The 26518-nt window shown below is 34.1% G+C and overlaps 4 protein-coding genes across 5 annotated transcripts; 1 reads left to right on the top strand and 3 right to left on the bottom strand.

The window, feature by feature from the left end:
• Positions 1-889: 889 nt before the first annotated feature.
• On the bottom strand, positions 890-4261 carry WIN1 (HOPW1-1-interacting 1). Its single transcript, XM_088517891.1, has 3 exons — positions 3875-4261; positions 2285-2719; positions 890-1423 (listed from the first exon to the last, which is right to left on the bottom strand). Exons 1-3 carry the CDS (start codon positions 4259-4261, stop codon positions 890-892), a joined length of 1356 nt encoding a protein of 451 aa, XP_088374017.1.
• A 2963-nt stretch (positions 4262-7224) lies between these two features.
• Positions 7225-9506, top strand: LOC132187026 (RNI-like superfamily protein). Of its 2 annotated transcripts, none has more exons than XM_088517794.1 (2): positions 7225-7298; positions 7960-9506. In XM_088517794.1, exon 2 carries the CDS (start codon positions 7974-7976, stop codon positions 9375-9377), a length of 1404 nt encoding a protein of 467 aa, XP_088373920.1. In that variant the 5' UTR covers positions 7225-7298; positions 7960-7973; the 3' UTR covers positions 9378-9506. The 2 variants fall into 2 exon arrangements, with proteins under 2 accessions (XP_088373920.1, XP_059457161.2); XM_059601178.2 differs by having other exon boundaries at positions 7231-7298; positions 7950-9506.
• A 1053-nt stretch (positions 9507-10559) lies between these two features.
• On the bottom strand, positions 10560-13509 carry LOC132188324 (flotillin-like protein 3). The gene is made up of 3 exons (XM_059602748.2): positions 12886-13509; positions 11600-11995; positions 10560-11172 (listed from the first exon to the last, which is right to left on the bottom strand). The coding sequence occupies exons 1-3, from the start codon at positions 13417-13419 to the stop codon at positions 10663-10665; spliced, it is 1440 nt and encodes a 479-aa protein (XP_059458731.2). The 5' UTR covers positions 13420-13509; the 3' UTR covers positions 10560-10662.
• Positions 13510-18757: 5248 nt separating this feature from the next.
• Positions 18758-25953, bottom strand: BRIZ2 (zinc finger (C3HC4-type RING finger) family protein). The gene is made up of 12 exons (XM_059603035.2): positions 25638-25953; positions 24949-25064; positions 24737-24845; positions 24475-24589; positions 23112-23209; positions 21082-21188; positions 20761-21007; positions 20613-20666; positions 20244-20387; positions 20011-20075; positions 19314-19368; positions 18758-19212 (listed from the first exon to the last, which is right to left on the bottom strand). Exons 1-12 carry the CDS (start codon positions 25869-25871, stop codon positions 19078-19080), a joined length of 1479 nt encoding a protein of 492 aa, XP_059459018.1. The 5' UTR covers positions 25872-25953; the 3' UTR covers positions 18758-19077.
• Positions 25954-26518: the final 565 nt, after the last annotated feature.

Here is a 26518-nt window from a genome sequence, read left to right as displayed (position 1 = left end):
TAAGAGCATTCCCAATGGAAGAGCCAAATGTTACTTTTATCTAAAATGACTTTTCAAATGTTTAAAAAACCTCCTACATTGGATTAGCCAAAAGAAAATGTAAAATAGATATTTGATTGGAAGAGCTAAAAAAAAAGCTAAATGTAGCAGCACTTTTCAAGGGAGCTATTTTATTTTTCATTGTTTCTTTCACATGTTTTCTCTTTTTCTCAAATATTTTCCTACTTTTTCTCTGCATGTTTTTTTTTTTCCAAAATTTTTGCCATTTTTCCTCTCATATGTTCTCTTTTTTCAAAAACTTTTCTTACTTTTAATAATATTTTAATAGAATAGATAGAAATATAGTTAATCAGATGTATAGACATTTAAAAATGGCTTAGTTAAACTAGATAAAAGTGAGTTTTTAGAAGCTATTTTACATAAAAATATGGCTCATCCATTGTGAATGCTCTAAGGGGGTCTTGTGATAAAAATGAAACCCGAGGAGGGTAAAAATAAAGTTACCAAACTCCAAGGGGGTATTTGGTATTTAACCCTATATATATATATATATATATATATATATATATATTATTAATGTTGTCCCTCTCTGGGCCTAGCCATATTGGGTTCAAAGAATCAAAATATGGACTTGAACAAATCCGTTTAGAGACTCGTGAGTACTTTGCCGTCGGTTGGCTTTTGGGCCTCAGGTTAACTTTCAGTGGGCACCAAAAAAAGACCCAAAAAAAAAAAAAAAAAAAAAACTGATCAGTATATATACGGTATACCAATCATCTAGAATATATGTCTCGGATGATATTATTTTATTATCAATATGAACACGTTGCACTTCTAACTTGCAACAAGTCACTGAAATTAACATATTTAACATTCAATATTGTTTCAGTTAGCCGGCCATGTCAAGTGCTGGCAAACATTGAAGCAGAATCTCAGCAGCCTGCTCCAATTCCTGCTCTGTGATGATCAATGGTGGCAAAATCCTAACAACATTTCCTTTTCCAGCAGTCAACACAAGAAGGCCAGCATTTCGGCAGGCATTGACAAGCGGTGAGGCGGAGACATCCAGCTCTATCCCAATGATAAGGCCTAGACCTCGTACTTCTCTGACATGGGAGTTCCCTCCAAGCTTTTTAATCAGCATTTCTTTGAAGTAGTGGCCTTTCTTTGAGACACTGGCCAGAAAACCAGGTCTCAAGACTTTTTCCAAAACGGTGAGGGCGGCTTTGCAGACGAGAGGGCTGCCGGCGAAAGTGCTTCCATGATCTCCATAAGTTATGGCAGATGCAACTCTTTCAGTCAACAGCACAGCTCCGATGGGAAGACCTCCGGCAAGAGGCTTGGCAAGTGTCATTATATCTGGGAATACACCATATACTTCATGCGTCCAAAGATAACCAGTGCGGCCCAATCCACATTGAACCTATGAAATTAATAAAACATTTTAAAAAAAACATGTCGCCAGAGTAAGATCTATTAAGAATCTAAAGATATTAATTAAACAAATCCGAAAACTTCATTTACCCCTTGAATTTTTACCCTCTTTACAATGTCTCCCTAAAGTTTAAAACCTCTCAATTTAGTGTATCAAACTTTTAATTTTTTTTTAATGTTTCACTCCGTTAGAATTTTCCGTTAAATCTCAACAAAATTCATAAAATACCATTTTTTTTTTTTTTTATAAAAAGAATATAGTTTTTTTTTTTGTTGCAAAGATTGAATCATGGGTATTTTCGCAAATATCGTTAAATGCGGACCAAAGCCTTAATTTTTTAATTTTGTTCTTTTTTTTTCCTAAAACAAATGGGGGTATTTTTGGAAAATTCAATAGAGAGGTGAGATTGCAAACAATTGAAAGATGGATACATTAAATTGAGAGAAATTAAACTTTAAGGGGGACATTGCAAAAATGATAACAATTCAAGAAATTAAGTGAAGTTTCCCACACACAAAAAAATAAATAAATAAATTCAAATACGAACCTAAATTTAGAAGATTAATATAATGACTTTGTTAAGCACCCTCTAACTATTTGTATCACTACATGTTAAAACATCCCAACATGTTAACTATATTCCAACAATTTTGTTGTCTAAATCGCTAATAATTGGACAAAAAATGCTAGAGAGTCCATCTAAGTCGGTTTCGGACAGAGTCTGCTCTCTTGTTGGGGCAGGTAGCAAATTGCTGGAATACCCAAAATGCCATGTCGTGACATATATGTGTTATCTAAACCACCCTACAGAGTTTATATAATTCCGAAAATGATCGAAGAGCTGCATACCTCGTCAAAAACCAAGAGAGAACCAGAATCATCACAAGCTCTACGCAAGGCAAATAAGAACTCCTTTGTCGCACTATATACGCCGCCTTCTCCCTGGATGGGTTCCACAAACACAGCAGCTATTTTTCTACGTTGAATCAGTTGTGTTGCGGCTTCTATATTACCATACTCCAAGAAAGTAACTCCGGCCATGACCGGCTCAAAGGGTGATCGGTAAGGCTCTTTGCTCGTCAATGCAAGGGACCCCATTGTTCTACCATGGAAGCTATTGCTAAAAGAAACGAACTCTATTGCCGGTTCTTTCTCATCCGGGTGTGTAAATCTTTGAAACTTTCTTGCAAACTTTATAGCAGCTTCGTTAGCTTCTGTTCCAGAGTTCGAGAAAAATACACGATCTGCAAATGAACACCCCACAAGGCGTTTTGCCAGCTCCACCTTCACCAACAATACATTTGCAATTCATAGAGTTAGCAAATTTTACAATAAAATTTAGTAGACTGCGGTAATCAGCACTTGTAAGAACAAAAAAATCAAAAGCCCAAGAACTTCTTTTACTTTGCGTAGGTTATATAGCGGGTCAGTTTGGTACTTGGATATTCTTTGCTTGAATGGTCTGGCCAATCATGAATGATTGATTATAAGACCTTTAAATAGAACTTATTCCTAAGTAAATGAAGAGATAACACGCCATTTCAGCGTATGACAGGTTACTAAAAATTATAAATCAACAATTATATTAGAAAATATTAAAGGCACAACTATTTTGTCTAATTTTAGGCCAATTTTTGCCTTATTTTTTAATTTAAAAAATAAAAAAAATTAGAAATAAAATTTTTTTCTAAAGCAATAATTATTATTTTGGTTATTCTTTTTTTTTTTGGGGGGTTTTTTTTTAAAAAAATAAAAAAATAAAAACTGTATTTTGCTTTAGAAACTTTTTCCTTATTTTTTAATTTGAAAAAAAAAAAAATTAAAAATTAAAAATTTTTCTGAAGCAATAATTTTTATTTTGGCCCTTCTTTTATTTGGTATTTTTTTAAAAAATAAAAATAAAAATTGTATTTTTATTCATAATTGGTCATTATTATAAAGATTGTATTTAAAAAAAATTGGTCATTATTATGAATAAAAATACAATTTTTATTTTTAAAAAAAATACCAAATAAAAGAAAGACCAAAATAAAAATTACTGGTTCAGAAACTTTTTTAATTTTTAATTTGGTTATTTTTTAAATTAAAAATAAGAAAAAAATTGGTCTCAACTTGGCCCTAAGTTTGAGCTGTATCATTCTTCATTATATTATGCCTATTAAATCATATTAATTACTCAGTTGTATCATTTTCTATATGTCGCCTATATATAAAATAGAATAAAGCAAATTATTTTTTCTTTTAATGAGAAAGTCTAATACGTATAAACAGTTTACATATGATTATATTGTGCTTTGACTGATAAAAGAATCATAATTATATTATGCCAATGTCCCCAGTGGGATTCGCTAATCGCTATACCAGTTGTAATTACCCAAATTAACCTTGGAAAAAAGCAAAAAGAAAAGTAAAAAGGTCCTAAAAAGAAAAGTTTTCTACCTGAGGGATTGAATAAAAGATATTGCTGACGTGGGCGAGCGTAGCGGCCTGGTCTGTGACTGCCCGTAGCCAATCAGAGTCTGCGTGTCCGAGCGCGTTCACGGCGACCCCGGCCGTCAAGTCCAGATACTCTCGGCCTTCAGGATCGTACAATTTACAACCTTTGCCACTGGAGAGCACCACCGGCGCTCTAGCATACGTTCCCACCAAAACCTTTCCCGCCGTCTCTATCACCTCCTTACTCACGCCATGCATCTTCACAGAACTCGGCGTCTGCAGTTCCACGTTGGCGCACGCGCTCACTTGAAGGTGTCGTCGGACACCCGGACGACGGAGATGCATCGCCGGAGAAACTGGTCGGGTGAGAGAAACCTGGAGAGAAGTCATCGTTTTTAGCGGTTGGTGTTGTGAAATGAAGCATGCGGGGAGTGGGGTTTAAATAGATGAAATTGGAGGTGGGGTCGAAAGAGTTGATTATAGGGAATATTAGAGAATAGAAACGCTGAATTATCTAGCGTTTTGGGCACACAAAAGCAGTGCAATAATAGCAAAAATGCTCTGATTAGATTCTGGGTGTGAAAGGGAAAGATTAAGATAATCACTTTTTGTTTGCAATTTGAGTTTGCTACGTCAGCGCTGCGGTTTGTTTGGCTTAGTTTTACGTGGCAAATATAGAGAGGGAAAGCGAAAGAATGCTAACGTTTTTTTCCTTTTTTTATTTCAGGGAGTGGTGACTATCTGAGCGTTACCATGATAGTGTGCATTCATTGGAAATTGTGACGTAGACACTGAAAATCATAGACGCTCTCTTCAAATCAATTAAACCATAGCCTGCCCAATTCTATTAAAACATTAGTGAATTCTGTTAATATTAATTAAATTTATGTGAGTAACTCTTTATTGCAAAAATTTGAACTCATGGTATATATATATATATATATATATATATATAAATTTTTTCTTTTTAAACCACTAAACACGTTATAATTTTTTTTTAAACCACTAAACCACTTTTATTTTTTTAAACCACTAAACCACTACTACGAGTGGTGAATGACGACGGTGTTTGCGTATTGAGGAAAAAAGATAACATCAAACATGGATTTACCTTGGGCCAATGAGCCTTGGCTCTTCATGGGTTTGAGAAGTCGAAGGTTGTTTTGTTTTTATGTTGTTTTGTATTCTACGTGTAAAAATATATATAATGAAAAAAAATATGAAACAGAAGAGCATGCGGGGAGAGAGAGAGAGAGAGAGGGATGGCTGCATCTTTAATAATTAATATACTCATGTGTATTATAAATTGTATGACAATGACATTTATTTTTAGAAAATTAGAGTGAATAAAAAAAAAACATATATATATATATATATATATATATATATATATATAAAAGTAGAATTAAGTAATAAATTATAGGAAAAACTTCACTTACCCTCTATACTCTTGCGGTTTTTGCAGACACCCCCCATTGTTTAAAAACTCTCACTTTGATATATCCAACTTTCGTTTCCTTTCACTTTGCCCATTCCGTTAAGATTTTATGTTAAATCCTAACTGAAGGGTGTGAAATTTCAACCTTGCCCTTATTTTTTATTAAAAAATATATTTTTTTAATCTTGACCCATAGGTTTACTGGTGGATCTAACCCACCCGAATTGTGACCCACGGGTCATATTATTATTATATATTTTAAAAAAAAAATAGTAACCGTGTGTGTGACCTCCGGTGGGTCACAGGGGTCAAAAGTGACCCACCGGCGGGTCACAAGTGACCCCTGGTGGGTCACAGGGGTCAAAACTGACCCATCCGGGGTAACAAAGTGACCCATCGGCGGGTCACTTTTTTATTTTTTATTTTATTTTTTTTAAATATAATAATTATTTTTTATTTATAAATAAGGTTAAATTTGAAATTTTAAAAATTTTTAGGGGTATAAAGGATTTTTATTCATTTGACCGTTTGATTTAACTACAAAATCCTAACGGAATGGGCAAAGTGGAAGGAAACAAAAGTTTGATACATCAAAATGAGAGTTCTTGAACAATGGAAGGTGTCTCCAAAAACAACGAAAGTATAAGGGGGTAAATGAAGTTTCTCCTAAATTATAAAATGTTCTAACAGAGACATAGGCTATGAAGAAAGTTGCAGCTTCCTGTGGCTGCAATTCTTGACCTTCTTTCATTGTTGAGGTTCGATTGTCCATATTCTTGGCATGACAAGAAACGAAAACGTGATTAACTCTGTTAAAATTTAATGGTCAATTACAAGAGAAAAGATAGATTTGCGAAGAGTGATAAAAGAAAGTTACAGGAACCAAACTTATCATACAAGTTGAACAACATATATATGCACTCGTATTAGGGGCGAAACCTAGAACTTTTAGTTTGGGGTAAAATTACAAAAAAGTGTTAAATTTATTTTATCTTAAAGTTTTAAGAGTTTTTCAATTCAAACTTTAATGTTTAAAAATTGACAATGTACTTCTCTAATGCTTCAAAAAATTTCAATTCAAACTCTCCGTTACTAATTTCAGAAATTAAAAAAAAAAAAAAAAAATTGAGGGTAATTACCTAATTTCATAGATTTCCGTCCAATTTGACGAAAATTAGTAACAAAATGTCTAAATTGAAAATTTTTGAAACATTAGAGGGGTACATTGTCAATTTTTAAACATTGGGCTTCGAATTGAAAAACTCTTAAAATTTTCGAGGGTCAAGTGAATTGAACATTTAAAAAAATTAAAAATTTGGGGGGGTGGAATTAATTTTTAAAGGTCTATTTTTAAAAAGATTTTTTTTGTTTGGGACCAATCAATGGCTTGGGGGCTGGGCCCCGCAAGCCGAAGGGTGGTTCCGCCTCTGACTCGAAAATCTTTCTACTTGGCCCACTAATGTGATTATGGGCTTTTCGGTTTTAGTGCACAAACCCATTGCCTCTCTTTCAAGTTTTATAAGTAGGGGTGGGCCTTTTAGAGTCATGGGCCCAATAAGCGATGCAATATACCAGATAAGAATTCACCGTATTTAGCTAATTCACCGTAATTATTTATTCGAATTGTTAGTAATTTGGTCAAGCAATTTGACAGAGCTCATATGGGGCTAAATAAATTTTAATCATACTGACAGATTTCATATGAAATTTGTATAACAATTCTGGCAGATAATTATTACAAATCCCCATATATATATATATATATATATATATATATATTTCATAATTATTTATAGTTGTAAAATAATGTGAAATAAATAAATATGACACGTTACTCTTCCACAAGTTGCAAACCTTCCAAGTTCCAACAACAAAGAAGTAACCGCATGTGAATAAAAACAGGCGCAATAAGATCTCTTCAACAGTCTTCCTTCCTTCTTGGCATCGTCAAATCCGAATAAGATCTCTTTTTTCGCTTTCTGTTTTGAGGTAATCTTTCGTACAGTTTCAGTTATTACAGTTTTCAGATCTTGGTTCTCTGTTACAATCGCGTCTGGAATTCTTCGCACAGAAATCTCGAACATTATCGTCTGTCCGGATTGAACTGATTCAAATTTTGTATCTTTCTGAATCTATGACCTGTGATAATCTCTTTTGCTTTTCTTTCTTTTTATGGGTGTGTGTGTTCAATTTGGTAGGATCAATATAACTGAGATTGCGGAAGTTTTTTGTTTTTGTTTTTTAATTGAACCTTCAATTTGATTCCATTTATATGCAGTTGTCCTTATTTGAACTCTAATATTTGTGTAATGATTCATCCTCTGGCTTCTTGCTTATATATGGATTTAATGTTTGACTTCTGAAGCATAAATTGGCTGCTTAAAATCTGATCTGGGAAATTTATTTCTGAATTTGTGAAATATATTTTCTTAATTGATTATCTAGAGCACAGCCTGCATGTTGTTTTTTGGTTTTTTGGAAAGGGGGACAAATTGTTGGGCAGAATGTGTACAACAATCTCCTAAGTTTTCTTGTAATTGGATATTAGCAAGGTCTCTTCCCTGTATTTTAAAACTGGAAGTGCATATTGGTTTTTGGTTTTTGCCACAATTTCAGGCGGTTGATAATTGTTTGCTGTAGGGGCTAAAAGAAAGTCGAATTTTGATGGATGGTTTACCAGACCATTTAGTTTGGGAGATTTTGGGGAGGATCAAGAAAACCAATGACAGAAACTCTGTGTCTTTAGCATGTAAACGTCTTCATGAATTGGATAAAAAACAGAGACAATGGATTCGGGTTGGTTGCGGATTAGACCCTGCGAATGAAGCTTTGACTTCCCTATGCAATAGGTTTCCAAACTTGGCAAAGGTGGAGATAAGTTACTCTGGTTGGATGTCCAAATTAGGAAAGCAATTGGATGATCAAGGGCTTCTCATCCTTGCCAGTTGCTGCCCTTCTCTGACTAATCTCACCTTAAGCTACTGCACTTTCATTACAGATGTGGGTCTTCGTTATTTGGCTTCTTGCTCCAAGCTTTCTGCTTTGAAGTTGAATTTCACTCCTAGAATCTCAGGTTGTGGCATATTATCTCTTGTTGTGGGCTGCAGAAATCTAGCTGTTCTCCACCTTATTAGATGTCTGAATGTTACCAGTGTTGAATGGCTTGAATATCTTGGCAAGCTTGAAACACTCGAGGACCTTTCGATTAAGAATTGCAGAGCAATTGGGGAAGGTGATTTAATTAAGCTAGGTCTTGGTTGGCGAAAACTGAAAAGATTGCAATTTGAGGTGGATGCTAATTACAGATATATGAAAGTTTATGATAGGTTGGCTGTGGATCGATGGCAAAAGCAATGGGTGCCTTGCGAAAACATGCTGGAGCTTAGCTTGGTGAATTGCATCATCAGCCCAGGGAGAGGTCTTGCTTGTGTGTTGGGGAAATGCAAGAAGTTGGAGAAGATTCACTTAGATATGTGTGTTGGGGTAAGGGACTGTGATATCATTGGCTTAGCCCAAAGATCAAGTAATCTTCGGTTCATTTCGTTGCGAGTTCCATCCGATTTCTCGCTGCCACTTTTGGCGAACAATCCTTTAGAATTGACAGATGAGAGTTTAAAAGCTTTGGCTAAGAAATGTTCAATGCTTGAATCAGTGAGGATATCTTTTTCTGATGGGGAGTTCCCTTCATTCTCTTCATTTACACTAAATGGAATGATTACTTTGATTCAAATGTGCCCTGTTCGTGAGCTTGCTCTTGACCATGTGTATTCATTCAATGATCATGGGATGGAGGCCCTTTGCTCAGCTCAGTATCTTGAAACCCTAGAACTTGTCAAATGCCAAGAGATTAGTGATGAGGGCCTGCAGCTTGTGAGCCAGTTTCCGCAATTACGCGTTCTAAGATTAAGCAAGTGTTTGGGGATTTCTGATGATGGCTTAAAGCCACTTGTGGGGTCATACAAATTGGAATTGCTGGCTGTTGAAGACTGCCCTCAGATTTCTGATCGAGGTGTTCATGGAGCTGCAAAATCTATTACTTTCAGGCAGGACTTGTCATGGATGTTCTGATCTTTTCATGGCCTCTTAACAGCAGGCATCAAAACATTTGTTCTTCGTTTGTGAATGTAATATATATAGTTTCTGTAATTAAAGTGAATGATTTTTTATTCGTTTAAATTTGGTTTTCCATTGACTTGCCTTCCTGGACTACCATGATGATATTGTTTTTCTGAACTCCATATGTATCTTGCAAGCTTTTGCCTTTCGGAGTCTTAAATTCGAACCTTAACTTAACAGTTTATCGTTTCAATTAAAATAGCTTACGTGGGGAGTATTAAAATATTAATTAAATTATAAAATTAATTATTTATTATTGACTTAAGCTTTTATAATAAATGATGATTTAACAATATATATGTAAATCCTCAACAACAAAATTTCAAAACTAAGGTAGCATGGCATGGGAATTAACTAAACAAAATGTCACCAATGGAGTATAGCTCAAGCCCAAAAAGAACATTAAATATAAATGTTACAAATTCATGAAAAGCTATCAATAACAATAGAACACAACTATACGATTACTCATATATATATATATATATATATTTTGACATGTCCGCACAAGAGGGAGGATAGAGATTCAAACTAGTGACCTGTACTTTATGAGGTGTGGTCTCAGCTGATTGAGACATTATTCATATTTTATAGACAACAAAAGTCAAAAATATACGAACTACAGAATACTTTACTATATATATAACTCAAAAGAAAACTACTTTTCCAACACAAAATTCCTAGTTTTTGTCATCCTAACAAAAGTTGTGGCTTTATATTAACATCCAGATGAAAGGGGCTTAAAAAAAATAAAATAAAATAAAAAATTGAGTATTTTTATTTCATTTTATTTATTTATTTTTAATAATTTTTAAGGATATTTTGGTAAGAGATATTCAAAGGAGGTAACATGACCTCTTTTCCGTCCATTTTAATAAAAAATGGAGTGGCTTATTTGATACAGGATGATAATTTGAGAAGCTTAAATATTTACTTTTTAAAATTTGGTGGTATAATTACAAAAATGACAGTAGTTGAGGGGCTAAGTATACTTGAAACAACAAATTATATCACTGTTAAAGCACTAATAATGAAACAGCAAATTATATCAGAAGAGAAATTAAACAGAACAAATTAAAGTACCATATAATTAAGTGTACTGAAAGTACCAAAAACTGATAATGTCAGCAAAAATTAGAAGCAAAGCAAAAAACATTTACCCTACGTACGCTCAACAAGCTAATTAAGTAATTTTTATTCGACTATTATTTCCACACTACCTTAAAAACCAAACATCTTAATTAGACCTAGGAGTAACATCACTCAATGTGCCCAGCCAAGAAGGTGGCAGCATCCCAGTCTGCTCATGCACAGTCTTCAGCAATGGCGGCAGCGTGCTGTATATATCGGCGATGCCATTCATCGCCCCATTTGCACCGTCTTCGCCGGCTTTTCCGTTGGACCAAATGCTAATCTTGGGCTGCAATCCGTTCACTGCCTGCGCATTGATCCTGGCAATTTCCTGGAACATGTTCTTGTTGATCATCATGTAGTCCCTTAGGGCGGCGTAATTTCCTCCAAGCTTTTCCAAAAGGGTGTTCAAGTAAATGCCTTCAGCATGCGCGAGTGCACTGATACCTTCTGCCTCTTTCTTCTTCGCATATAGCTCACTGTTGGCGACTTGCTGGCGAGCATAAAAGTTGGCGTCTGCGCTTGCCTTCTGTGCCTCTGCAGCTTTTTGTTGCTCATAAAGGACTGCATCTGCTGCTCTTTGCTTATTGTACAACTCCCAATTTGCCTCTTGCACCTATACATATATATGAAATTCATGAATCAATGTTTTGTGTATTAACAACCAATTTCTTGTCATGGGAATTCTTGTATTAGAAGGAGAAGCATGCCTAGCTTGCATAAGAGAGGCCGAACCACTCTTAATGACCATGAGAGAGGTCTAGACGCTCAGAAAGGGTGGCCAATCAAATCACCCATAAGGTTAAGGAGTGGTTCGACCACCTCCATTTAGCACGTTAATGATGACAGATTATATGATCCAATTTTGTCAAAACTCTAATTTAGATTGACCAAAAATAATGCATTAATTTATTTCAATATTAAAACTAAAAAAAAAAAAACATTTGAAAAAAATTACAAAAAAAAAAAAAAAAAATAGTGCCACATCAATTATGAAACGACAGGAAGAAGCAAAAGCAAAACTAGTGCAGATATATATATACCTTGATTTCGTACTCAACAGAAGCCTTGCTGAGCATGTTGGCCTTGAGTTTCTCGGTCTGAGTCAGCGCGTTCTTCGTCTCGAGTTGGCACTGCAACTCAGCCTCCCTTAAGGCCACAGCCTTTTTGGCCTCCACCTGTGCCAGCTCGGAAGCCTGGGCCCAGCTGGCATTCCTAGTGGCCAACTCAGCATTGGATTGGGCCCTTTCACCTTCCTTCTGGTTCTTAAATATTTCCACATCAGTCCTAACTTTAATTTCCTCCTTCTGGGATTCTCCTTGCCTCTGAGTCGATATGATCTTCGTCTCCGCGTCAATTTTCGCAGCGTTTTGTGTCGTTAGACCTTCCCGCAACTTTGCTCCGATCTCACCCTTCTTCTTCGCCTCCGAAACATCAATCTGTAACCACACTCAATAATCATCAAACTCCTACTTTTGAAAATATTGTATTTTCTGGGTTTTTTTTTTGTTTTTTTGTTAAAAAATAATTATTACTTAAAGAGTAATTTTGTAATTTCATAAATTTTATAGGGTATAATAGTTATTTTACCTGTTAAAAAAAAAAAAAAAAAAAACCATTATGGAAAGGGTGAGATTAAACTTTGAAGGAAAATTGCAAAAGCAATCAAAATAGGGATAAGTGAAATTTCTTAGAAAGTTATCATTGGTTGTGATTTATGTGAACATAGAATTGAACTGTGAACTAATAAAAATTTAGGATCAAAGTAAAAAAAACAGGGAAAATAATATAGGAGCCGTAAAATTTTTTAAGAAAAATAATAGGGGTAACTTCATTTTATATCCTAAATTACTAAGAGATTTGAGAAGCCCAAATTTCAAAACCTCTCAATTAATTTGAATCATTCCGTCAGATTTTAAATATTAAAAGTGAGACAATAAGACTTTTTTATAAAATTCTAAATTACTCTTAATTTCAAATAAAAAAAAAAAAGTTTTTTAAAAAGATCAGGGATGCTAAATCTATCTCCGAGGGAAATCAGGGATTCCAAACTCTTTTGGACAAATTTAGGGGTTCAAATTGAGAAGTTTTAAAATTTGAGAACTTCTCAAATCGCGTGTTAATTTAAAGAGGTCCAAAGTGAAGATACTCCAAAATAATATTACTGTTTGAAAAAGAGTTTGGTTTTGCATGTTGTTTCATATATATATATATATATAGATGATAAAATAAGTTAATTCATTAAAAAAAAAAAGATTAAATTTGAATTATGTATTAGAAAATTGATTTGATCAATATACATAAATAAAGGAGAGTTTGAGTACCGTACCTTGGCTTGATTGGCAGCCTCCATCTGGGTTTTCTGACCAAGGTATGAGAAATATTCATGGCCGCGCACATCGACGAGCTGTTTGACGTTGGCGTTGTAGATGAGAAGGCCAAACTGATTGAGCTCAAGCTGAACCTTTTCGAATACCTCTTTCTTGAACGTCTTGGTACCCTTGAAGATTTCCTCCATGGTCATGCCGGCGGCTAGCACACGTGTCTCGCCCTCGATGACTCCCCGGACAAGCTCGTTGACGTGGTCGGAGTGCTTGTCGTATGGGGAGATTAGCTTCGCGTACAAGAGGAGGCTGTTCATGTCATCCACACGTGGACCGATGGTAAACACGGCAGGGAGGATGAAAGGGAGCTTCTCGTCGGACATGGCCTCCACCTCGAAGGTGTAGTTCACCGGAGACACGTCGAAGCGAGAGCACCTCTGCCCCGGCAGGACCCATGCCTTCTTCTCCAGGCGTATGTCGTCGATGCCCCATCCGGTGATCGCCAGGTACTCCGACGGACCAGCTACTTTCCACCACATGTTTGCTTTTTTGTCTCGGAGAGATTTTTTTTTTTTTTTTCCTTTTTTTTTGTTGTTGTGAGTACTGATGATATCAGAGAGATTGAGAATAAGGAGTGTTTATATAGAGAAATATTTGCAGAGTTTGAACTAAAAAGGTGTTCGTGTTTCCTTCCACGAAACGAGCTACGAAATCAAATCCTATTAAACAAGAGAAACCCTTGGGCTCCAATTAATTAATCAACTTATACACTGCTTATTGAGCTCTGCATATTTTAACAAAGTGTTTAGTTGGAATTGCGTTTGAAAAATAGAGCTTTTAAGTCAAAAAGAGCTTTTAAAAAAAAGCTACATTTTTAAGCTTTTACCAAAAGTGTATTTTGAACTTTTTTTTAACTTTTTGAACCATTAAAAGCACTTTAATACTTTTTTCTTTAAACGAACTTTTTGAGTGTTAAAAACACTTTTAGATTCCACAATTTCAAACAGGCCAAAAGTATATAGCTTTTTAGTAACTTGACTATTTTTTTCTTTTAACTTCCAAAATTGCCTTTAAAATTATTAAAAATACGAAAAAAAAATAGTAAAATTAAATGTCTATTTTCCTTGAGCAATGCGGTTTGTAGAATTTGCTTCTTGAGCAAGAAAAGTAATATTATCTATATATGTAAATATATCGCTATACGCTGTTGCCAGATAATTACCAACCTATTACCATACATATATGGGTGTCTTGATGGGATGTGTTAATTAGGGCATAATTATTAAACTATTCTCGAATTTTAGGTCCTTAGATAGTTAGATTTTATGTTTCCAAGCGTTATACGGTAGTGAAATATCATGTAACTTTTAATTATTATTTTTTTATGTTTAATTTCAATACTAAAAAATCTACCGTAACGTTAAAATATATTTAAGGTGTTTTTAATTCTAAAAATTAATATTTTTTAATACTAAATATTTTTTTTTTATGCTTTTAATATTAAAAACGTAAATCTACCGTAACGTTGGCTGAGAAACACCACCCAAAGCAAGGAACCACAACCATGCAAGTATATATTCTTGCACCATGCCTAGTAGGCTAGTAGTGCCAATTGAATCGCATAACTCATCTTCAATAATTGTTGGAAATGAGAATATTTTAATTTCTTTTAAGATAATTCTCTTAACTATTCCTAAAAACGCGTTCTTTCAAATATTTTAAAAATTGTAGGGATCCTGTTCCAATTTTCCAGTAGCTCTAACTCCTTAATTAGCATGTGTTCAGGGACGGAACTATGAATTTTTATTTACAGGGGTAAAATATGAATAAAAAATATATTACAATAGGGGGCCAAAGAATATATTTGAGATTTGTCAATGGTTCAGACGTTCGGTTTTAAATTGTAATCTTGAAAAACTGTTGGTCTTCCACTACTTTCTTATAGAACCGGGGCCAAACTAAAATCCTTTAGCTTAAATGCAAAATTTAAAGTACATTTATTAACAATTTTCAAAACCCACCCCAGTCTGTATTTGAGTCAATTAGGATCCGTTGAAGTTGAGAATATCCAATTAATTATATTTTTAAGGGTATTTTTGTCACTCAAATAGTAAAATGACAAAAATACCTATTAAATATAACTAACTGGATATTCTTCGATTAATTAGGATCTAGTTACCCGTCTCTACATGATTAGGATCATCTTCAATTCAAATGAACCAGAAAATATTCAGTTAGTTATATTAATTTTTGTCCCCTAAAAAAGTTTTTTTTAGGGAAATTATATCTAAAATCCTTAGGTAAACGCGCTTTTTAAAAAAACTCTCTGGGTATTTTTTTTTGGAAATTTAGTCATTGGGTAACTCGAAACTACTAGAAAACTCCCTACCGTCAATTTTTGTTAACTTCCGTTAGTCTACTCAAAACTCACTGTTTTATCTGATTAAAATATTATTTTTTTTATTAATTTAATTAAAAAAATTCAATCTTAAAAAAAAAAAAAATTTGAAGGGTGGGTGCCACCCCTGGCCACCCCCCCCAACCCCTATGGGGTGGCCGCAAGCCACCCCAAACCACCCATGGGGTGGCTCGAGCCACCCCAGGGGTGGGCGAACCACCCCTGGGGTGGCTTGTGGCCACCCCATAGGGGTTGGGGGCCACCCTTCAATTTTTTTTATTTTTATTTTATTTTATTTTTTATTTTTTATTTTTTAAGATTGAATTTTTTTAATTAAATTAATAAAAAAATAATATTTTAATCAGATAAAACGGTGAGTTTTGAGTAGACTAACGGAAGTTAACAAAAATTGACGGTAGGGAGTTTTCTAGTAGTTTCGAGTTACCCAGGGACTAAATTTTCAAAAAAAAATACCCAGGGAGTTTTTTAAAAAATCACGTTTACCTAAGGATTTTAGATATAATTTCCCTTTTTTAAAAAAAAAAGAAAAAAAAAAAGCAAAAATACCCTTAAAAAATATAACTAATTGGATACTCTTCCGTTCAAATGAATGAGCTCCTATTCTTGTTGAATTAGGATCCTATCCATTTCAAATAAACTGGATAATATCTAGTTAGTTACGGTGAAGATGTCAGATAATATATAGTTGTATTCCCCATATGCACTAATTAATGTGAACTGTCGTGATCTGTAAAAACAAGTTAAGAATTTCCTATTTAATTAATACAAATGGCTTATATTTAAATATAACTTTTCAAGCTAGCTAGCTCCAGGACTGTAGCTCAGTGTTAAGAATTTTTTAGAATATTCTCTATATAATTAGGTTTAGGTTGGTTTTTTTGTTCTGCAGAATGTAGCTATTTTTTGGTTTTCTGCCTTGTGTGAAGGCGTGTTAAGCCGGTTTCAGCTGATGTTTAATTGGCTGTGTTTTGGTTTTAAATGAAATTCTCTTATTGTATTATTCAGAATCATACTTCAATAATAAAGATGTATCTCTCTCTCTCTCTCTCTCTCTATTTCTGCTCTCTTTTTTCATATTATTATATATTTCAACACTAAGAGTAAGAAAAACAAATTTATTAAATCAAAAGTGTAGTTCTTTTCCCTTGATTTTTCTCTATTCTGCGATTCATTTGAGCACAAACCTGAATGAACCTCTTCATTAATGGTTTGTTGCAATGTCATATATATATGCATGATGTCCATGCAGCTCTTTATTGATTTTCTTATGGCCTCTCCAATTGTATATGATTTCCATTTTCTGTAAGTCCAATAACGTTATTTCCTTGCAATAGTAATACTAGAAACTATACTATTATTTCATAACTATCATACAATGTTAAGTTCAAGAACGGAATTAAAACTTTTTTTTTTTGGGTGGGGGCGGCATAAGGTGGTTTCGTCCCAGGCTAAGGTGGCAATTCCAATTAATCCTTGGTTTTTTTTTTTTTTTAACCATCACTGATCTAAGTGTTAATTAGGACTGTCATGCCAGCATTATAAAATAGTTATGAGATAAAAATATAATTTCAAGTATTCTTTATATTGACGTAACTCATAGGGAAATGAACTAGCCCCTAATATAGCATAAAAAGATAATTCACCAAAAATATTTGATAAGAGCATAATTTCCATAGGATTCCTCCATTTTTCACATTGATCAACTTTTTTTGTTTTAATTTTTTTTTTTAATCATTGAGTCACTATTCACGTATTATTTTCTCCATGTTTTGCCCCAACATCTTTTATTGAACTGTTAGGAGGTCATTTGTTTTGTTTTATATCTTGACTTGCTAATTGCTTTATATATATATAATCATTTTGGTAGAAAGTAGTATGTAAGCACTTTTACGTACAAGTGACATGGAAATTTCACTACAAAGGAGTTTGGAATAATTTCAGTTGATTGGTTGTTAGATTTAGGAGTCATTGGTAAGGTATGGTTTACTTTATAATATAATAATATTATATTTTGTACCTAGTTTATGCTGATTATAAACTTTTCTGTTAATGCCTAGAAAAGAGGATTATCTAATTTATATGATTTACATTTAAGTTTAAATAGATTCATTTTAAGAGTATATACTGATTGTAAATTGGGCTCACGTAGTATAGATTGTGACAAATGGTAGATATGGTCGTGGATAAAGGTCTAAATGGAAATTAAAGGTAAAATTTCGTTCTGATTTCTTTTATTTTTGTTGGCTTGATTAGATTCACATTATACTGAATTTGCTTTTATATAAATACACGACTATATTGTTCGTAGTTCTTAGTTGATTTGGGGCTGTATGTAGTTCTAGATGCTTCTTAGCTAAATATGTTGGTCCAATATATTACACATTTCTTTCCTTGACCTTTTTTACCTTATTATTATTATTATTCTTCTTATTTTTTACTGTTCTTTTCCGAAACGTTTCTTTGAGGGGATTTTTAAAATTTAATTATAATAACAAAATAATAATAATAATAATGGGAAAAACGTTTTGACCTAATAATGTTTGAAGTTCAATTTATTTTTATTTTTTTATTTTTTAAATCTTTAAATTAGTCGACTTCTCCTTCTCAATTGAATGCAGGAGCCAAGAACGACGGTCACCTTCAACCATTAAACCAAAGGTTTAAACTTCTTTTGACATGTTTTACCAAACGTTTTTGTAATTTTAAAAAGCAGCGATTTAAAAAATACAATTTTAAAAACGAAAATTTTAAAATCACACCTATTAAAACCGCAATCCCAAACATATTCTTAATTTATTTTTGTTCTTTCTTGGAAAACTCACATTCCTTCTTCAGGAACATTCTTCGCATCCACAGGATTAAGTCATTGACATTCCTTTAGAGACTGGGAGTACGAGGTTTGTTTCTTTGAACCTTTTCTTTGTGTTTTCTTCGAAATTTCTCTTTGAATTTTTGGGATTCTTTGATTTGTTTTGTTGGTTTGTTTTTCTGGGATTCTGTGGATTTTTTTTTTTTTTTCTTTTTGTTTGTTTGGGTTATGGGAAATTCCATTTTTTTTTTTTTATCTTCCTTCTCTTCGTCTTTTATAATTCTCCGAACCAAAAGAAGTTTAAACCTTTGCTTTGATGGTTGAAGGTGGCCGTCGTTCCTGGCTCCTGCATTCAATTGAGAAAGAGAAACCCATTGCTTTGATTGTGTGTGGATGTGTACTTGGTTATTTGTGAGAAAAGCTGAGGTGTTAGCCTTCTATTGGAAGCTATAACAAAAAGGATTTTACACCACATCCGAATAGAATGAAGTTTTTTATCTTATAGATGACAGATTAGTCACTTGCAAAGCTGCGATAATTCATTCATATTTACTCAACTTTTTTCAAATTAATTAAAGCTAAACTATTGAATTTGAATATATATTGTGTAACATATAAAACTGAATTATGATGTGTAGCACTTTACACATAATTCTGAAACCTGAAGATTTGTAAATGTTTTAACCAAGTTTAATTGTCATGTAAACAATATTGGAGAATCTAAAATCATTCTCTTGCTCTATTCCCCAAACCCCCACCCCCACTTTTCTTCCCACCTCCTCTTTTTCTAACCCAAATTTCAGTAAAGATATGTACAACAACATCAGAATTTACAATTTTTGAAAGAATGCTGGTGTTAATCATACACACAACTTGCCAATCAGATAAAACATAGGGTATACATAGGCACCAACCTGATACAGAACAAGCTTAACAGAAGCAGCATGTGGTTTCCATGGAAGAGCTTTATTACCCTACCTTAGTGCCATTACTCGAAGAGGACTCTATTTCTGTGGGCAAAACAGTTCCATCCTTAATTTCATTTGACAGCGATAAGTCCTCCATTGTCTTCCCAGCTTCGAGGAACACCATCAGTACTCTAAGCTGCAAAAATAAATGGAAAACAAAGACCTCCAATTAGTTCAGATACATGTGTTTATTGGTCACATACATTGGTGAAAACAAATTTGGAAATTATGTGTCACCTGTTCTTCCAAGTCACATATTTTATCATCTTTCAGTTTCAAACCCTTTTTTCCTCTGTAAAAAACAAAAAGGTATTAGAGCAAAGGGTGAGCACCTTTCATTGTCATATTAGTCAGGTATCTACAAAATTAGTGGCAGTCTATGAATTCCTAGGGAAAAGGAAGAGAGAAGCTGAAAAGCTCCAATGTGTTTTGCGGACAGTGGCATGGATGCAAAACAGAATCATCCTTAAAACTAGTTCCTTCCAAGCATTTTATATAGAGTAATGCTACACTTTACACCCATTTATCACACCCATGTCAGCCGGTGTGACATGAGTATGATAAATGAATATGAAAGTAACATTATTCTTTTATATATCATTCATATGCTGAAACAGCATTACACCTGCTGTTTTAAGAAAACTCAAATTTTTGAGCCTTAAAACATTATTCTTGTACATAGTTCCCATTAAACAAAATGCAGCGTTTCAAATTCAATGGGACATCCAGACACCTATTGTAGCCATTGAAGGCATACAAGCCCACATAGAAGGGATAGAGCATAAACGGGAAATTTACAATCTGCTTAATCCTAGTCAATACAGAATAGCTTACACCACTCATGCCACTGAATCTTTGGGACGGTGCAAAGTTTAGAATAAATAAATTCACACTCTTCAAGTATATTTGCCAAGCATCACTTTGTGTCACTTACCTTTCTTCTATTGCAAGTATCTTTTCTTTCCAAATCTCCTGATTTTTCAACAGATTCTCATTAAGCTGCACGCAGACAAGAAGATTTAATTAATACAAATCGCTAGCCAGGAGATAAAACTAAAAATAAGACAAGTTATGTCATCTGATCACTTATTTCTTTACCCAATAACAAACAATGAACATTAGATTCTTGATAAGCTAGGCTCAGGAGCAGAAGAGGTTAATACTTACATCTTCAAGAATTTCTTTTTCTTTAACACATCTATCCAGCTTGACCTGTATCTTCTGCAGTTTTTGAGCGACAGCCTTGTCCACAGCTTTAGAAATTTCCCTTTCAGTTTCTTCTTTGACGTCTTGCAGTAAGGACTCAAAGTACTATGATGAAAAACAAGGGTTACTAATCTTTAATATTCAGCTTAGGAATTAAAAGAAGAAGAAGAAGAAAGAAATCCAAATATTTAAGAGTATCTACCGTATCTATTACTTACGGATTAAGCAAAGCAATTTGGGAAGAATTGCAATGATGTTAAAATGAATCTCAAGCTCCAAAAAATTTAGATGAGAACTCATGTAGTAACTAATATATAAGAATGCACTTACTAATTTTTGGTTGTCAAGTTGAGTGGCAAGCAATTCATTGTACTCATTAACAATCTGCACAAACATTTAATAATGAGAGTATTTCAAATTACACGGAACATAGTAGCACTGAAATCAAAAGATATTTTAAGATCAAAGAATTTCATACAGCTTCAACTTTACTGTTCAAAAGGGTCTCACTAAGTCCAGAATCTTTGCATTCACAATTTCCACACCCATCATTAGCATGCACGCAATGGGCATTCAACTCGACCAACTTTCCATCAGTTTTGGATTGAATTAGTCGGTGAACATAGTTGTCACCCACATAATCCCATACTCGTTGTGTTTCTAATTCAAGAGAATAGCAATGCTGTGTTTCCTTCCAGTGTATTATGGCATGTTTTCCTTTATACCTATTACAAGAAGGGGAAATTAGATATTTTTTTCTAAAAGGAAAAACATCACAAGGGGAAAAAAATGTAATTACCTCCCACAGCCAACAAAGCCACAGATAACACAAATCCAGAGATTCTCAGAAGTTTGACAAACAAAACATATTGATTTTTCAGGCTGCTGCTGACAATACCGGCAAACCTGAAATGTGGAAGCCAAGATCATAAACTTCCAAAAAACTACTCTGTAAATTTTTGACAGGAGCAGTTCTTTCCTAAGCAGTTACAGTATTACTGTACCCAGCTGAAAAGAGAGAAATGAACCATTATGACAATAAAAAGTCTAGCCAAAAGCTTAACCAAGTCCTGGCCCAAGCAAGCCTAGGTGCACTAAGCCTTTAAAGCTTTCCGTACTAGCAAGCACTTTGATACAAAATTAGTTATATTCCAAAGAAGATTAATACCTTTTAATACTTCACATAAGAGAGCAAATACAAAGTGTTGATAAACTCACTAATACATAAAGGTGAAGCTAAGCAATTAGCAAAATCATTACAATCAAGCTCGCAAAGTGAACTGAATAAAAAAGGTTTATAGAAAACATCAACCATGCATTAGATTTCTGAGCTCATAAGACGATGAGCTCCCATACTTAAAATATGATCTTGAAGGTAAACTGTACATTACGACATTAAGTCACATGATACTTTAATCACTATCTTTGTATTTGGGGGTATAAAAACTTCAAATCCAACAAAATCAATTTTCAACTATAAGACATTGATCTTTATGGTTCTCACTTTATAAGTATTATCCTATTCATTGCATGCCACATAACAGGGGCTGCAGGTGGGTAGATGACCAGCTGGGAACATATCCTCATGAGAAGAACAAGGTTTTATGGGTTATTTGCTGGTTAACAGGTAGCGAAAATATATAGGGTTCTAGGATTTTGAAAGGTATGGAAAAAGGCCTCATTTGCAGTTGCAAAGGAAGAAAAGAGAGAATTGTTCTGCTCTTCAGAGGCTCTATGAAAACTGACGTGAATAATGTGAGTAGTAGTAGTGCACGAAGGAGAAAAGAAGAGACAGAGAGAAAAACACTTTAGACACTCTCGTCATAAAACTCAAATCTCCCAATATTCCATTAATCAAAATCTCTGAATTCTTTGAGTACACTGGGCACTAGTATATGAGGACTCTTTCTTGTACTAGTAGCATTGGTATTCCTAATTTGACTAGATAATCGAAGGCCTAATAAACCCAATTAAGACTAAAATGCACTCAAAGCAAATAAAAACAAGTTACTTAGAATCTTCTACAAGATTCTTTTTATTTTTAAGTAATCAAAATATCATTAAAAGCGTAAGGCGCCCACAAGAAGTATGTCCCAAATTATCTGCCCTCAATGTACAAAATACCCTCAATTCACAGTAGATACAGAATAAATTATCTGCCCTTCATTGCAGAGCTAACTATAACTTGTACAATAAAATCTCAAATTAAGAACTGATTTAAACCTAGAATACTGATGACTAGACTTATAAAACCATACTTGCTTCAACTGGACTTTGCAGGTTTGTGCTACATATGAAATCTTCTAAGTTATCAAAATTGAAAATCACTCGAGAGACAGCAACTAGACTATTCTTTCATGTCTGCATCAGGTATGACCCAAAAAAAAGATGTTATTGTTTGGGGTGGGATCCAAATAGAGTTGACAATAGCAATTGGTAGTGATTAGTTGTGGAGCTTTCAGAGGTTGTGGTAGACACAAAAAGTGATTTGAAGACAATTGATAATGGTTGCATCAAGGCAAAGCTTGTAGGATTGCCCCCTTCTCCAGTCAATAGAAAACTTTTAAAAGAAGCCACAACATTTTCTTTGGAAAATCATCTAAACGTGTGTTAGCAAGACCCATATAAATAAAATGTCAAGGAAGTTAGTCTCCCCTAATCTGGATTGTGTTAGCAAGACCCATATAAATAAGCCCTAAACTTCAACAATAAATTAGGGTGAAATCGCCCTCCTGCTCTTTCAATTCTAGACATTGCCCTAGGATGTATGTCCAGGACAAATGCACATGCACACACCTGAGAATTTGCAACCACTAATGAATAACTTACCGGACAAGAAGAATCCGTCCACATTGAAATACAAGAGCAATGAAAAGAATGATTGCAGATAGTTGTGAGAATGCCACTCATATCTTGGTCTAATCTCTCTGCAAAATCAGTCACAAATAAGAAGAATCCAAGCAGAAAGAAAATGTTAAAAACAGGCCACCATCCTACACAAGCAATTTTCACTTCAATATAGTTACAGTGTTCTGCTGATAATGCCATTGTACAAATATAAATAAAACCTGTATACTTTAAAAATTAAAAACAAAAAATACAAGAAAATGAATAGATTTAAGGATGTAAAGTGTAAGAAACAATTGCAAGCAATCCACAACCAAGAAAATTCTTGAATATAGTTTCATATACTTGTAAATGAGGAACCAGTACCACCAGATACCAACAAGGTCAAATTTCAGCAAGGTTTCTTTTGTAAGAAATGTCAGAAAGGTTAATCTGTCACATAATCTATTAAACTTTTCAAAAAAGTTACTGTTGCAACCAGACTTCTATTGAGGGGATTTTTTTTTTTTGATGACAAGAAACCCCTCCAAGGTAGGGCCACTCAAAAGGAATTCATTTATTAGTTAGGAATATATATAGCTACAAATTACTTGATAAGCTTTGAATGAGTTTGCAAATAACACATTCTTTAATGAAACAAAATAAACATAATAATCTTCCTCAAATGCACACAGGTGAAATTAGAAAGGTTGCTTCAAATTTGTAAAAAATGTGGATTCAAATTTAAGGGCCATATGAGAAGTCAAATGATAAATGCTTTGAAAACTATACATGTTTTGGGACAATCCAGAAAGGAAAATACCCAACCTATTCTGAGACAGTATAAAGTGCTGTCACTGGATTATTTCCACAAGACAAATGCCAATTTCATAATTCAATTAATGTTCTACCACAAAACAGCAAAAGAAACTATTCAAACCAGGCATCCATTAAAGATGTTAGTTTGGGCACACTCTCCCAAAATAATTGAGTATCAAGCATCACAATATAAATTTAGTATGTTTAGGACAGACAATGGAGTTTCAACATTTTTGACTTTGTTCTTGCAATGATCAACTTGTGCAACATGTTTTTAAACAAAAGAATCAGGATTTAGTAAAAAATTAAAAGCCCCCAGATTTCATGCTGCAAATTCTTCACATTATTCCTTTTAAGGAATTACTAGAAAGAAAATATGGTGCCTTAAACCAACACCTTTTTATAAGAATTTTGTTACCTAAATACAAAGGCTTAGCCAGCTAGGTACTCTTCAAGTTCTGAATGGAGATCAAAACGATGAATCCACTTCCCCATACACAAAAAGAAAAGAAAAAAAAAAAAGATTGAATAAAAAAGAGTTACATACCAAGACAGACCGGACATGTGGGTTGGTCAGTTGAACTTGCGGCAGATCCATGTGCATGTTCGATTGAGCCCGTGTACTGCACATCCATGGTGAAACGCACACGGCAAACCTCTACCTATACTTGAGTTAAAAAGAAAAAAACAATAATCAATAATAGCATTATTATGGTTAAAATGGTTTCTCTGACCCATTATTTGCTGACAGTTATATATAAATTGCCAACTCAGTAGAAGATACAACACTTATTAAAAGCACACCAAACCTCTAGGGATGAGAATCGCCTCCCGTTGAAATGCTTGTAGAAATTATCGGTGGATTCCTGACTGTCAAACCTGATTAAAATACTGTACCGGTCCTCCATTCCATCATTTCTGAAACCTCAAAAATATAGACAACAACACGAAGATGAAATTCAATGAGCATAACTAATAAAACAACAAAACACAACATAAGCTTGCACTGCCGAATTTGAACCTGACAATCCGCATTTCTAAGATGTGATCAATGAATGAACCACAAAACTGGCAGAAATCCGCATATGTCATGTAATTCGGCACTCCAAGCACGCAAACAAGAGGTTTCCTTTCCACCTAATGAGCAAAACGAACATCAACCTCAACAAATCTTGAAGTTCCAAACAACTTCTAGGCCTTCTAAAACAACACACTTCAATACAAATTCACATAACAAATCAAGTTCTAAACAAATTTTGTGCAGAAAACTGATTTAACTAAAACTCAAATTCTAGGCTCTAAAACATTTGAGTTTCTACAATGGTTTTTCTGATTCTTTAGAAAGTGTAGCGTGGGAAAGTGAAGACTCCAAGACTACAATTCAATCAGTCTCAGCAAAGCATTGGCTTCCGAGATCAAATTTTCTAAAAGTTCTCTATCAATATTCTGTCCAAGAATTATTAGCAGAGAAATATTTCAAAGCCATATTTCTTTCAACCTGTAATTCACCGCTGATATACAAAAATAATAATAATAATAATTCTTTAATTTTAACAAAAGCAACTTCATTATCTGATTCCTTATGATTTCAATATTTGCAGCATAAATTTCTAAACGAGTCCTTTCTTTCTAGGGGAAAATATGGAAATATGAGGCTAATTTCAGAAATAACGAAACGACGTCGGGTCGGAGGAGAGAGTATGGGCTTACGGGGAGATCGGAGGACGAGGGGGAGGAAACGGCGTCGTCGCGGAAGAGGTGCATGACGCCGCGGGTCTCCTCGATCCTAGGGTTCCCAGAGGAGAAAGGAAAGGCTTGGGTTAAGCCGGAAAGTGAAGAAGAAGAGGAGGGAGTGGTGGAATCTCCGGAGATCATCACTGCCGGTGACCGGAACTCGTCTTCGTTTGAAGGTCCGGCGGTTACCGAGCTGGAACTCGTCGACATGGTGTTTGAGAGAGAAAGTTATTAGTCTTCAACAGAAATGTAGCAGGAACCGCAGAAGCTTTTTTCTTTTTCTGTGTGTAGCTGGAAGGTACCGACTACCGAGTATTAAAGAGAAGAATAATGTTATTTTACACAAGAAGGTTTATTATTATTATTATTTATTTTATTTTATGTACAAAGAGAAGAGTTATTTATGACTCAGCCATAGAATTCTCGTCTGAAATCAGAAATTTTGAAGACAAACTAATAAATACAATAGTTACTTATAAAAAAAAAATAATAATAAATAAATACAATAGTTGATTTTCAAAAAGTTGAATGGGAGGAAGATAGGGGAATATGTAATTTGATAGAATCAAGGTTCGATTACAAGATTTTTTTGTCTAATACCATGTTAAATTACCATTTATCTCAAAAGCTTAAGCTGATAGAAAGAGGTAAATTTAATCACTTAATCATTACTTTAAGATAATGACCAATGTTTATTTGTTATTGCCTTTACTTCTTTTGTCTTGTTGCTCGGAGTTTATGCATCTTTTCACCCATTTCTGTCGTTCACTTACCTCTTCTCCACTTACTTTCTTCGACCTTATGGCTATTGTCTCGGCGAATGTGCCACGCTTTTGCCTTGGTGTGCGTGAGTCACA

The sequence above is a fragment of the Corylus avellana genome, chromosome 6 (assembly GCF_965113065.1).
Source record: "Corylus avellana chromosome 6, dhCorAvel1.hap1.2, whole genome shotgun sequence".
Lineage (NCBI taxonomy): Eukaryota > Viridiplantae > Streptophyta > Magnoliopsida > Fagales > Betulaceae > Corylus > Corylus avellana.
Note: the sequence above shows the minus strand (reverse complement) of the source record. Positions and strands in the feature narration are given on the sequence as shown.

Coding starts and splice junctions, on each gene's coding strand:
- LOC132187026 (XM_088517794.1), top strand. CDS start 7,974: ATGGATGGTTTACCAGACCATTTAGTTTGGGAGATTTTGGGGAGGATC.
- LOC132188324 (XM_059602748.2), bottom strand. CDS start 13,419: ATGTGGTGGAAAGTAGCTGGTCCGTCGGAGTACCTGGCGATCACCGGA. Junction 11,996..12,885: donor AGGCTGCCAATCAAGCCAAG/GTACGGTACTCA, acceptor GTGTGGTTACAG/ATTGATGTTTCGGAGGCGAA. Junction 11,173..11,599: donor CTGTTGAGTACGAAATCAAG/GTATATATATAT, acceptor ATATATGTATAG/GTGCAAGAGGCAAATTGGGA.
- BRIZ2 (XM_059603035.2), bottom strand. CDS start 25,871: ATGTCGACGAGTTCCAGCTCGGTAACCGCCGGACCTTCAAACGAAGAC. Junction 24,846..24,948: donor TTAGAAATGCGGATTGTCAG/GTTCAAATTCGG, acceptor TTGAGGTTTCAG/AAATGATGGAATGGAGGACC. Junction 19,369..20,010: donor ATACTTGCAATAGAAGAAAG/GTAAGTGACACA, acceptor TGTTTTTTACAG/AGGAAAAAAGGGTTTGAAAC.
- WIN1 (XM_088517891.1), bottom strand. CDS start 4,261: ATGACTTCTCTCCAGGTTTCTCTCACCCGACCAGTTTCTCCGGCGATG. Junction 2,720..3,874: donor TCTTTTATTCAATCCCTCAG/GTAGAAAACTTT, acceptor TTGTTGGTGAAG/GTGGAGCTGGCAAAACGCCT. Junction 1,424..2,284: donor CTCTCTTGGTTTTTGACGAG/GTATGCAGCTCT, acceptor TTAATTTCATAG/GTTCAATGTGGATTGGGCCG.